The sequence below is a fragment of the Agrilus planipennis genome, unplaced genomic scaffold (genome assembly GCF_000699045.2).
Source record: "Agrilus planipennis isolate EAB-ADULT unplaced genomic scaffold, Apla_2.0 scaffold19, whole genome shotgun sequence".
NCBI classification, from domain to species: Eukaryota; Metazoa; Arthropoda; class Insecta; order Coleoptera; family Buprestidae; genus Agrilus; species Agrilus planipennis.
The window spans coordinates 596740-609183 of NW_020438954.1; the positions used below are offsets into that span (position 1 = coordinate 596740).

Consider the following 12444-nt stretch of genomic DNA (forward strand, 5'->3'; position numbering starts at 1 on the left):
TTTTTCTTTTTTTTTTTTTTTGATAAGTATCGCTCCGCTTTACAGCCGCGGCGTCAACATTGCAAGTCGAAATTCTGACGTTTTATCTCTCAAAAACAAGTTGTTTAGTTTTATCGTGTTGTATACATCTACATAACGTATAAATCGGTTTTCTTTTAAAATGTCACGTAGTCAAAAATTGGAAGTTTAGTGGGCCAATAAATTATGAGACAGGGCTCCGATTTTATAGCAGCTACTTCTTGGAAAAACTACCCCAGAGCAGCGGTACGAAGGCTTTGACTATGATATACAATACTACTACCTACGTTGGCAAAGCCTTTTATGGTTGTCCAAGAGTTTTACTTTTGGAAAGAAACGTTTTTATGATGCTCGTCTTCAACGGCCCTTTACAAGAAAAATTCTTCAAGCAAGGCCACACGATAACATACCACAAGAAAAAATTGTGGATTATTACAAACACTCAAAAAGTTCGTCTTAAAATTGTTTCCGAAATTCCTTGGCATATTTTCCAATTTTTTACTATCCATAGTGGCTTTCTAGGGGACTCATTAACGAACATTATTAGGTAGTATCGATGACTTACCCAGGACCACTTTGCCTATATCCTTGAAACGTAGTTTGCTGTTGGGACTGCTTTAGACTGTTCTGATAAATAGAGGGACCTGTGGGGGGTTGCGTGCCGTTGGCGAAGCCACCGTGCGGTCCTGACTGGCTAGACGTGGTGACTCCCCACACTGTGGTCACAACTGACAATTGTTGTTGAGCTGCGGTGCCAGTTGGCGACCAGTCCCTGAAACAGGACGGTCTAATTACTTCCGGAACGAACACTACATTTTTTCAGTAACACCAAGCAGATTTTCGAAAAGGAAAAAAAAAATAAATGCAAAAACACTTTTTTTCACAAATCACTAATAGGTGTTCCTTCCACAGTGGTTTATTGTGGCACAGGATTAGAAACTGTCTTTATATATCACTTCTTGGAACCCATCAATCACTTTTTAAAACACTTAATTTTTATTAAACCGTTCCAAATTTTTTATCCAATTTAATTTGAAAAACTAAAAAAATAATACGAAAGTTGTTTGGGTGTTGTAAGGAATTATAGTAACAAATAAATTAATCACTTGAGTCCATTTAATCGAGCAATTTGTAGGTTGATATCGAAGCCAAATTTTTTATTAAATTACAAAAATGCACAACATATATTAAAAAAAAACGAGTTAAAAAAGTATTTTCCGACTTGTTTTTCAAAATATTCCGCCAAACAGCTGTTTAAAAGTTATGCAGTGCATTACACGCGTGTTCGCAGATTGCATACTTTCAGGTACGCATATTAGATTTTTCCGCGGTGCCTTTTAAACAGGCGAACGTGGTTTGACTTTTACGATAATCTGAACGTTTTTTAAAGGCCTTTAAGTAATTTTATGATAAGCCTTGTGAATTTCGTTTTGTCTAAAGGTAAATTTTGGAGATGTCAGTCAAGTCGAAACGATTTTGAGAATTCAGTGTGGTACTATATTTTATTTCTTTTTGCGCGTTTTTACAATTAAATTTAAAATTGCGAACTCCTTTTAACTCTTGTAAACAATAATTCGTTTAGTTAATATTGAAAATACGAACTTATTACGGGAAGTATTACTGATCTAAACTTTCAATTTTTCAAAAAAAAACCAATTGTAAAACACACTTTGTAACACTTTCAACACTTGGCGCTTAAAGTAAAAACTTTTGGTAAAACTCCATGTTTTTTTTGTGGTGGATAATTTTTACACCATAAATCAACTTTATAGACTAAAATAAACACTTAACACATTTATTCCTCCACTTTAACAATTTTACGCACTTTATTTAAAAAAGGCACAAAACTTTTTGCGACACTTTTTTTTACTTTTTTATGTCAGAGATTTATCTAATTACGCTGTAAACGAGTTTCTAATTTTTTTTTTTAAGTTTGTATCCACAACGAACCTTGTTACAATCACCAACTTTTTGAGTTACACGAAGATATTTACCTATAAGTGTATCCCAGCATTTGACCGCACTCATATGAGTATACATTAACATATCTAACAGTTTGGCAAGCAAAAACAATTCTAAACAAAACAACAAATATTTATTCTTCATTAATTTTATTAATAACTTTAATTAAACTGCCAGTAATATACATTCCAAAAGAAAATAAACATAGAAGCAAGCGGATTGAGAAGCTTTAAATCATATCAAAGCTTAAACAATAGAATTTATATTGTAAAATATCAAGCCAAGCAAGGGTAAAAGATCTTTATTATTGTAAAACCACAAAGGTTGTTTAATTTTGACATAAACCTTTGTGGTTTTGTATTATTAAAAACCTTTTACCCTTATGTGACTCGACGTTTAACAATTATTAATTCATTTTTTGGAAAGAAATGGTAATTGAATTTAGATGTTCGTTAGATAGGAAGATTGAAAATTATTTGCTCTTACGTTAGAGGTAATAATAATTAATAAAAAATGTAGAATTTTGCTTCATTTGAAAGTCAGTTAGTTGCTATAGCATTTTTTGCTTAATGCTTCGAAAGGTCACAAGAAATGTTGGAAGAATAAGGCACATTCTCGGTACACCACGAAGAACGTTTAACGATAGAGTAAGCGAGCAACCCTAACTAAAGTTAAATCACGAAATCGATAGATGGCGTGTAAATATATATATAAAAAAACCGACCACTTCCTGAAACGACTGTTCAAAAATATATCTGTTACACATGGGGCCGCGTCATGAGAATAAATAAAAGTTGTCGATGGGAACAAACCCTTTGAAAAGAAAGACTCATAACAAAATAATTTTTATAATAAAGGCAAGTCGTCGTGGGGTGCGCGTTAGCAGCGGGAATTCGGTCGGACGACCGGTGGTGGTATATAACGCAGTATGGGGAACAATGTGTCGTGGTAGTTGTCACGGGTGCATAACAAGGAAACCGAGTGGGCTGCGGAACTTAACAATGGAAAAACTGCCAATCGGGAGATTGGTCTTCGCGCATAATGTCCCTAGAGAATGAACTTTCAAGTTGGGAATCGGCATAACGTAAAAACATTTTCGAACATTATCGTGAGAATTAAAGTCTTGTGAAAAGAAGGATCAATTGGGAACCGATAAAAGGCTAGACATTGAAAAATACATTTTCTTTTTAATATTTTCCCAATTGCAAAATACGTAAACAATGACATTGACATCCCCCAATAAAAAATAATCTTAAAAATCAATTGGTATATATATAACTAATAAAACCATAGTGGATGTTACAATCAATTAGATATATGTATGTACTACAGTTAGGGTTGTTACCTCTTCAGGCTTTACATAAAGTATTTCTCGACTAAAAGGTTAAAAAAAAAGTACTCAGCATAAAAATAAAGTATTTTATTTTTTGTTTTAAAAATCATATTATTTGTTACACCTAGCAGCCAGTAACAAATTGCTGTCGCTCTTAAATACATTAATAGCCTCTCATGGCAAACAAAGATTTAAGTAAACTAAAAGTCCATTTTTAATTAGTTTTAATGAAGCTTTATTCCTGTCGTCCCGCCACTTTGCGTTCATAACAGAGAATACTCTTTCTGTAAATGCTGAAGTGGCCGGAACGGACAGCAAAAGTGACACTACTTTGNACTCACTAGGTCACCTTTGTTACCCCTCAAAAACCACCCTAATTGGACACACATTATTATTTGTTTGAGTGCCTGGATTCAAACCGTACCGTGGTGGTGATGTTTCTGACTTCAACGGAAATTTTGTCAACTATGATTTACATGGGCGGATATTTTGTTTGCGATTATTTGCCCTATTATTATCATTATTTTCTGAATTTACCTCTAAGATAAATACTGCACATATGATTAATTGAATCTACCTCTACTAGATTGTAATCCTGTTAGATTTTAATTAAATTAAAACACTTTTAATTTTAATAATTTTATGGAATATAGAATTCAACAATACAACTATTACCTAAGCACGTTTTAAATATTTAATTGCGAGATTATTGACGACGAGTTATCAATTAGGATTTCCTTGGTGATATCAGTTCTAATTAATTCCATACGATTATACTTCTCTATCTATGTCTATAGGTAACCAAATTTTCATTTTCCGTTATTATGTGTATCAACACACGTTTTCTTCTGTTTTTGTTTTTCTTTTTTTTTTTTTTTTTTTTGTATTCCCCCTGTTTTAAATTTACCCAAAATGGTTTTATTTCTACGTTCCTTAAAATCTTTTTTTTTTGATGTAGTAAAAGAAATTACCATTAGTACAACATATAAGTAAATTGAATACGTAAATTTAAAGGTACATCTCAACTTACTAAAATCATTAACTAATTGAAAATCATTTTTCATCTACTTTTTATTTCGACTTCTTAGTAATTCACAAAGTCTATTTAAGACCTTGTTATTGGTTAGGTACTAGAAAAGTGTTAAATCGAAGAAGTTGTAATCACATGTGAATGAGAATATTAAAAATGAAAAATGGTATTGCATTTCACGATTAACGCGTTAATATGTTATAAATTAGAACTAAATAAAGTACTAGGCGATAACAACCAATAAGTATAACCCATGTCAACCGGTGAAAAAATTTAACCAGATGTTTGGATAGTCTTGTTGTCATGCCTGCCTAAAACATTTGTATTGGCATCGACTAAAAGAAGAATCGTCCGTGCAGCCCCCTATTTAACACACCGCCCATGGTCGCTTTTTGAATTGTTGAACCGATGAATCGACCACGTCTGACCGTTTTGACGAAAAGGGCGAACATTTAGGTCTTTTGAAAAAAGCCGAGAGCGGTCGAGACATTCTCGAAAACTAGTAAGAAGAATGAACAGGCAGGCAACAGACGCAGGTAGACAGTTCAAGCAAAGAAAACCAACAACAGCAGGAGCGACAGATCGACATTTTTCGGCTTTGGGAGATTTTCTAGAACTGGCATTATATTATTTGTCTCTCTCTTTATCATCACCAAATGATGGAACTGAAAAATACTTATAACAAGCGAGACAACAACAACAAGACTAGTTCGACTATCGGTTGGTTCCAAGATTTATGACAATACAATTTACAACTAGGTATGCTACTACTGACTACCAATAAGTTGTTACATCCTGAGGGCACAATACGTAGAAGACGTAAAGACGTGCCTCAACAGGCGATTTTGAAATATGGTCTCCAGCCAGACAAAATCTACAAGCAACAGCACACAACAACATAATATAAACACCTCCTACCATTCCTTCAGGCGTTAATTGCATATTTTGACATAACTGTCGAAAGCTCTCGGTAAGCATACTATCATCGTCGACAAATCGTTTCGGTTTATGATGACGTTTGACTTTTTGACATGAATTATAGACCAAACCACAGCTACATTAAACTAATAAATCACTTAATGATTTTAGAATAAATATTATTAGCCACTTAGGGACCTTAGTCCAGTATCCTTTCGTTATTCTACATGGCACTTCACAATTCCACAAATTTTATCGCACTCATGAGTACAGATTATGACCAAAATCTAATCTACGTCCATCTCCAACCCTCATTACGTCTGTTTCTGATCGAATAAGACTCTAACCCTTGCGTCAAAAGAATTTTTGAAATCTTCAAGGAAGAACGCAGTTGGGAGTTATCGATCCTGTCTCAACGATGATTTTAAAAAGTTCATGATTCTTTTTTTTCAAAACATGTCCATCTTGAAATTTTGTATTCGCCATACTGTCCTTATTAATAATTCATTAACACTTAGTGGAAAATAAAATTTAAAGGAGAGATAATTAGTGATTTTTGAGTTACAGTTTATTCTTAAACTGTTGCAATCAATTCCTTCAAATAATTCATGAAATAAAATGAAAACACTATTTAAATAGTGAAACAAAACCAAGTGTTTTTATTTTATTTCATGAATTATTTGAAGAATGTTTCACCAAGGGCTAAGCCAAGTTACAATGGATATTATTAATTCCTTCAAACCCTAAACTGTTTAACAGTATCGTTATCAATGAATTTCTGTTAATTTCGGCAGTATCTACCCATAAATAAAATTGGAGTCAGAACAACTAGGTACATAGCGTTCAGTTTTTTTTTTTTAGTCTTGGAAGTACCTCCCTTTCTACCCTTAAATAACATAATAGATGGGAAAAATTCTTCACATCAAAAATAGCTCGTGTTCCGTTCAGAGCCCGAAGATGCGGTTAAAAATCACGTCTCGAAAATATTTCATCGTGGAGACTTCCTGTGAAGCCAAGAAACCCATAGCCAGCATCCGACATCTGGCTGCCATTTCGGCGCATTGCTCCATCTCGCTTCAACCCTCGATGACCTATCTCGACGCTTTCTCTCTCTCACACCCTCTGTCTGCCGTTTCAACCCCGTTACAACACAATCGACAGCGACAAGGGCTGATATCCACTACTACTACTACCACCACCCCTCCCTCTCGCAGCCCCCGGACTGACTGGCCTACCCGGCAGCGAAGCATACGATATTATACACAGTTTCCTCACTCACTAGGTCACCTTTGTTACCCCTCAAAAACCACCCTAATTGGACACACATTATTATTTGTTTGAGTGCCTGGATTTAAACCGTACCGTGGTGGTGATGTTTCTGACTTCAACGGAAATTTTGTCAACTATGATTTACATGGGCGGATATTTTGTTTGCGATTATTTGCCCTATTATTATCATTATTTTCTGAATTTACCTCTAAGATAAATACTGCACATATGATTAATTGAATCTACCTCTACTAGATTGTAATCCTGTTAGATTTTAATTAAATTAAAACNCTGTCGACAGATTGCATAATGGTACATGGGTGACATTAAAATAGCTTTATCTATTCAGCGTATGCACTTACGTTTATGTAACATATATGATGTACAAAGGAATATTAGGTTTGTAAAACTGCAACTGCTTTTTTTAACGAGCAAATTATCAAAATTAATTATCTTACATCGTATATTATACGGTACGTCTCAAATATTTATTTTTTCAGAAAGAGAAACTAATGTATCTAATTGGCAATAATTTTGGAATAAGAACTTTTATGAAATTGTTATACAAAACTTTACTAAAGCCTTCATTAACACATGAAATACTTCAACAACAGCAAAAGTTTAGCATGGACCTCTGTCGACTTCAAAGTTCTCATCTCATAAAATTTCAATCGTCGGCCTAGGTATAGATATAGGTGCAAACGACATCAAGCGAGCGGCATGGCCTAGAGGTCTAGACCATTGCTTAGCATTCGGGAGGACGCCGGTTCGATTCCGAGTCCGTCTGCCTTGGTCCAAGTTTTTCTGTGGTTTCCTTGGATCACTTAGGCAAATGCTGACGCAGTAACATTCCACAGATAATCTTTCACTCTCTTCTGTCTTCATTTCGTCCGTCTCATTTTTCTCACCCGAACCACCACCCACCCATTCCTACGATTCCTGAAAGCAGGCTAATCTAGATCTACCTCTACTCCTTCTACTCCTGTTTCTGCCTCTAATATGTTTCTGACTAGACCTTCATGCCTGAGAAGGTGTCCTACCAACCTATCTCACCTATTTGTTATCGACTTCCATAGAGTCCTCTGTTCTATTTTTTACCATTTCCTAAATACCTTCAGGAAAATATGTCTATAAGTGTAAACAAATCAAGAGTCAGATAAAAATTAATAAAAAATCTTTTCATTTATGTCTCTGGATAAAATATATGTATCTGCGTCAGTATGGATTTGAATTAGAAGTAGTTTTGAACTTATGAATGAATGAATGAATTTTCCGTTGAAACACTTGAAGTACTTAATTAATGACAAAACGTTATCATTGAAATATTTTGCACTGATAATTAATGTCGCGACTAATTCTTATCAGCGTCATTTCCTTCGAGATAATGGGATGCCACAATTGTTTTGATCCCATACATACATACATACATCGAATCGAAACTAAACGTCATGCTGTGTATAAATGTATTGACGTACGCTTGTATTGTGTTGTATAATGTGTTCGCATGTATGTGGTTAAATTACTACGAAATTACCCAGTCGAGTTAAGCAAATAACTACATTTGAGAATGCTACAGACTACGTGTCGAAAATCATTGGCAAAGTAACATTAACATTGTTATTAAGGGTATTTTATTATTATTATTTAATTTTCGATAAATATTTAGGGCCATGATTTAGACTTTTTAATCATGTTGCAATAATTAATTCTTTGGAAATGATGTCACGCGAAAATCGTTTTTGAATATTTTTTAGAAATATGTAAATCAATGCAAAAAATACTGTGAAGAAATACCATTTTATTTTACTACAACAATTTTTAATATTTAGCATGCCTTTAGGTATATTTGTATATATGTAAGGTATACTAATGGTAAAAAATTTTGTGATATCCATATATTGCCAAATAATCAAGTGCTCCTAAACTTTTTAGCGGTGCTGTACAAATATGCATTAACAATATACGTACAAATGTACTTCAGCAGTGCGCTCATTATGAACTAAAGCGTACCATATCTACATAATGCACCTATTGATGGATACCTATTATAAAATCGGATCATTAAAATTATTACGCAATTTCAATTATTGTGTGACTTTTGAATGACAAGCTACTCTCAAACCAAACTCCAAGGTCTCCCACAGTGTCAACTCTTAATTATTATTAGTAAATCTACATGCACGCATATATGTATATGTATATCATCTATTTGTATATGAACATTATTGTTTCCTATTATTACACGAAACGTACAAGCTGGTGTAGAAAACAGGCTTCTGTGAAACGATATTTATTGATCCAAATGTAATCCTATTCCAGGACATTTAGTAGGCCTAATATGCGAGAAGTTTAATTTTTTAATATAACGAGCTAATATTTTCCATAGTTTTTTTAGGGTATGATCTTTCTGTAAGGAGATGCTTCAAATAAATCATGTTTCCTTGAATAATAATTTTAATTGAATATTACAAATCTAACGAAAAGACTATGAATACGGTTGATAGTCAACTGATTCAGTTTTTTAAAGAAACGAAGAAAAACCGAGCACTTCCGCAGTCGACTTTCGTCCTGGATGTGACGATGACACGCTGAAGCATTAGTTATTAGTCACGTAGAAAATATCTGCAGGTAGCAGTACGTCCTCTATGTATTTATAACTGAGATTTAAGTGGCTGAAAAATTCCTAAAGGGCATTATCACTAAACTTGTCTCAATTGTCAACCTTGACTGACAAAGAAGTCATCGTTCCCCAGCTTGTTTCCGGTCGCTTTCAAACAACCAATACATAGTTATGTACACACAGATAGATACACATAATAATATTAACAATAAGAATTGAATAGGTAAGGTAAGACGGATGTCTTGTTCAAAATATATGTATACATTAGACAGTATTATTTCTTCTATGTATGACTTAGTACCTACCTGAAAATGCTTAGTTAAACCGTTAAAAGTTTCTAACACGCTGTGAATGACGAACAAAAAAAGGAACAGGTACATTTTTTTGTCGCCAAAAAAGTAACCACCCCTTTGGTATCGTTAGGAGAACGTAAACGTTTCATAATAGCATAAATTTAGTTAGTAATGTCAACCACACTTAACGGAAATCTACACCATTTTAGTCCGATTGACGCAAATTTTTCTTCAAAGCATAGCCTAAGCTACCTTAAAGTTATCCAACCTAACCGAAATGTAGCTAATTTATAAGGAATCCAAAAATTTGACGCTATAGACGGTTACTGATATCAAACTGTGGCACTACAGATTAGTGGCGTACCGAAATACTGTACCCGCTGAACTAGTGTTTAACAGTACCTAACATCTTTCAGACACAAAATTATTCCTAATACCAAGCTACTACTTCTTTTATGTTCCAGTAACAGGCTTGAGCGACTACATTTTGGATTTGGTATCAAATGACCCCGGTAGATCCTTACGGAAAATAGCCCTGTGTCAAACTTTGGATTCTGGTAGTTTTCGACATGTACATCAAAACTCTCATTCGGTACCAAGTCATAAAAAGTTACATCCAGGCATGCATCCAGAACTGCCAGAATCCAAAGTGTCAACGAGTTCGACTCTGGATCATTTTCCGTAAGGATGTCGCGGGGCCCATATCTATATAGTTTGTAGCGCTAGCTCTATATTTATAGTTATGTTAACATCATATTTCATGAGAATACGATATTAGTTACGGTAAAAACCATCAACTCTTGACAAAATAAGAGGCTAGATTGATATGAGTAAAAAATGATATTACTGTTCAATTTTTTTTTCTTTGTGGGACAATTTACCATACTTTTGAATGAGAAGCGACACCACGAAATTGATCGAAAAGAATTTAAATATCAGGTTCAAACTTTTAAATAATATCGAATCGAAAAGCTTGCTACTAGCTAAAAATATGTAACAAATTTAAAGGACAATGACAACTTGTCATTTAAACATTGCAACAATTGTGTTTATAATTTCAATGTTATATCCGTTAGTACCTATTTATTAAATTAGATTAAACGTTTTTCTTTCTTTTTTCATAAGAAACTAATACACTTAAGCTACTTATTGGATTAGCAATTTGCCATGCTTTTTTGCGCTGAATTAGATTCATTCCAAGAAAGTTACATTTGGTTTAATTAAAGAACATTACTAGGTCGGAATTTACTTTCTGTACGTGTGAGGTATGAGGTCAATTCAAGTTGAAGATACAGTTACATGGCAAGCTCACAAGTCATCGAAGAATGCAGTTTAAAAACATTCGCAGCGCCAATTTATGTTCAAAATGTTTGCTTTATTCTAACACATAAACCCCTTCCCAGTTCAGTTACTTAGACCATTGTTGGATTTTTTAGAAATCGGTATTCAGACAGCAAAAGTAATGCTTCGTGAAGGTAAAAGAGTTTTATTTTATTGAGAACAAAAAAGCTTTTCCATATTAACCATAATATAGCAGTATTAGCATCTAGCAAGGAGGATCTACAGATAGCTTTAAATAAAATGGAAGCGGTACTGACAGATCAATACTGTATGAAAATAAATAAAAGAAAAAACTAAAATACTGGTATACAAGGGAAGAAAAAGTAGGGAAAGAGCGAATATAAAGATAGGAAACGAACAATTAGAAGAAATGGCGGATTTTAGATACCTAGGAAGTCAGATAAGTCAGGAAGGAAGGAGTAGTAGGGCTATAAAGCAGAGGATAGCGCAGGGTTGTGTCGCCTTTAATAAAAAGAAGTCACTTCTATGCTCGCGAACCGTTAAGTTAGAAATTCGAAAAAGGTTGTTAAAGGTGTATGTTTGGAGCGTGCTGTACGGGTGCGAAACATGGACAGTGGGAGCGGCGGAAAAGAAAAGGTTAGAAGCCTTCGAAATGTGGTGTTATAGGCGGATGATGAGGATAACGTGGGTAGAAAAGGTCAGAAATTAAGAGGTATTGGAAAGAATAGGAGAACAGAGGACTCTATGGAAGTCAATAAAAACTAGGCGAGATAGGTTGGTAGGACAACTTCTTAGGCATGAAGGGCTAATCAGAGACATATTACAGGCAGAAACAGGAGTTAGGAGGGGTAGAGGTAGACCTAGATTAGATTACTCTTCGCAATTAGAAAGAATGTGGGATGTTTTAGTTTTAGGGAAATGCGAAGTTTAGCTCAGGATAGGAAAGAGTGGAGGTACGTGTCCAACCAGTCTTAGGACTGACGACCTTATGATGATGATGATGATATTAACCATAATTTTAACCAAAACTTTGGTGTAATGGAATCACAAAGTTTTCACTTCACTTGCCGGATTTTCGGTTTTTTGCGAAAAAGGTAGAGCAGATTTCACACGATAGAGTATTTTTCTTCTTCTATAGATAATTTCCTTGGGTGTCAATAATTATAAGGAAAAAAATAACAAGAAGGTTTGCTATGAAGGTCTAGAAAGTTACGTATAAATAATTATGTAAAAAATATGTAAACATAGACAAACAATAGATAATAATCCAAGGTAAAATAGATGTGGCTCGTATATTAACTAATGTGTCAATATATTGTGTAAAATATGTAGAATTTACATGCTTACATATCAGGTAATTGACTAAAGCATTATTATAAAATATAAAAAAATGATCACCGTACTACATATTTATAGAATTCTCTGTAAACAAATATTAACAAATTTAGGGATTTACCACATACAGGTATGAATTTTAATTACGAATGTAATTGTCTGTAATTAAAATATATTAAATAATAAACTCTAAATGTACGCACACCTACTAATTTGGTGTTTTTACCTATCAGCTAATCGAGCTAATTGCTTTGTTTTGATTATTTTTTCGTCAATAACACACATGGTCTATTAAAACTTGAGAAATTAGAGTGAAAGTGAGTACACATTAACATATCTAACAGTTTGGCAAGCAAAAACAATT

At 33.9% G+C, this 12444-nt stretch overlaps 1 protein-coding gene across 5 annotated transcripts in view; it reads right to left on the reverse strand.

The window, feature by feature from the left end:
- Positions 1 to 12444, reverse strand: part of LOC108743366 (zinc finger MIZ domain-containing protein 1) — a 39150-nt gene that overhangs the window by 19355 nt on the left and 7351 nt on the right. For 2 of the 5 annotated variants that reach the window (XM_018478927.2, XM_018478919.2), the window contains exons 1-2: positions 2013 to 2041; positions 584 to 790 (exon numbers count right to left, since the gene is read on the reverse strand). The exons of 1 other annotated variant lie outside the window; for it this stretch is intronic. In XM_018478927.2, coding sequence (XP_018334429.1) covers positions 584 to 790; positions 2013 to 2032 — 227 coding nt within the window. In that variant the 5' untranslated portion in view covers positions 2033 to 2041. Of the gene's footprint in view, positions 1 to 583; positions 791 to 2012; positions 2042 to 12444 lie in introns of those variants that run through there. 2 more of the 5 variants (XM_025974918.1, XM_018478946.2) reach the window with 2 other exon arrangements.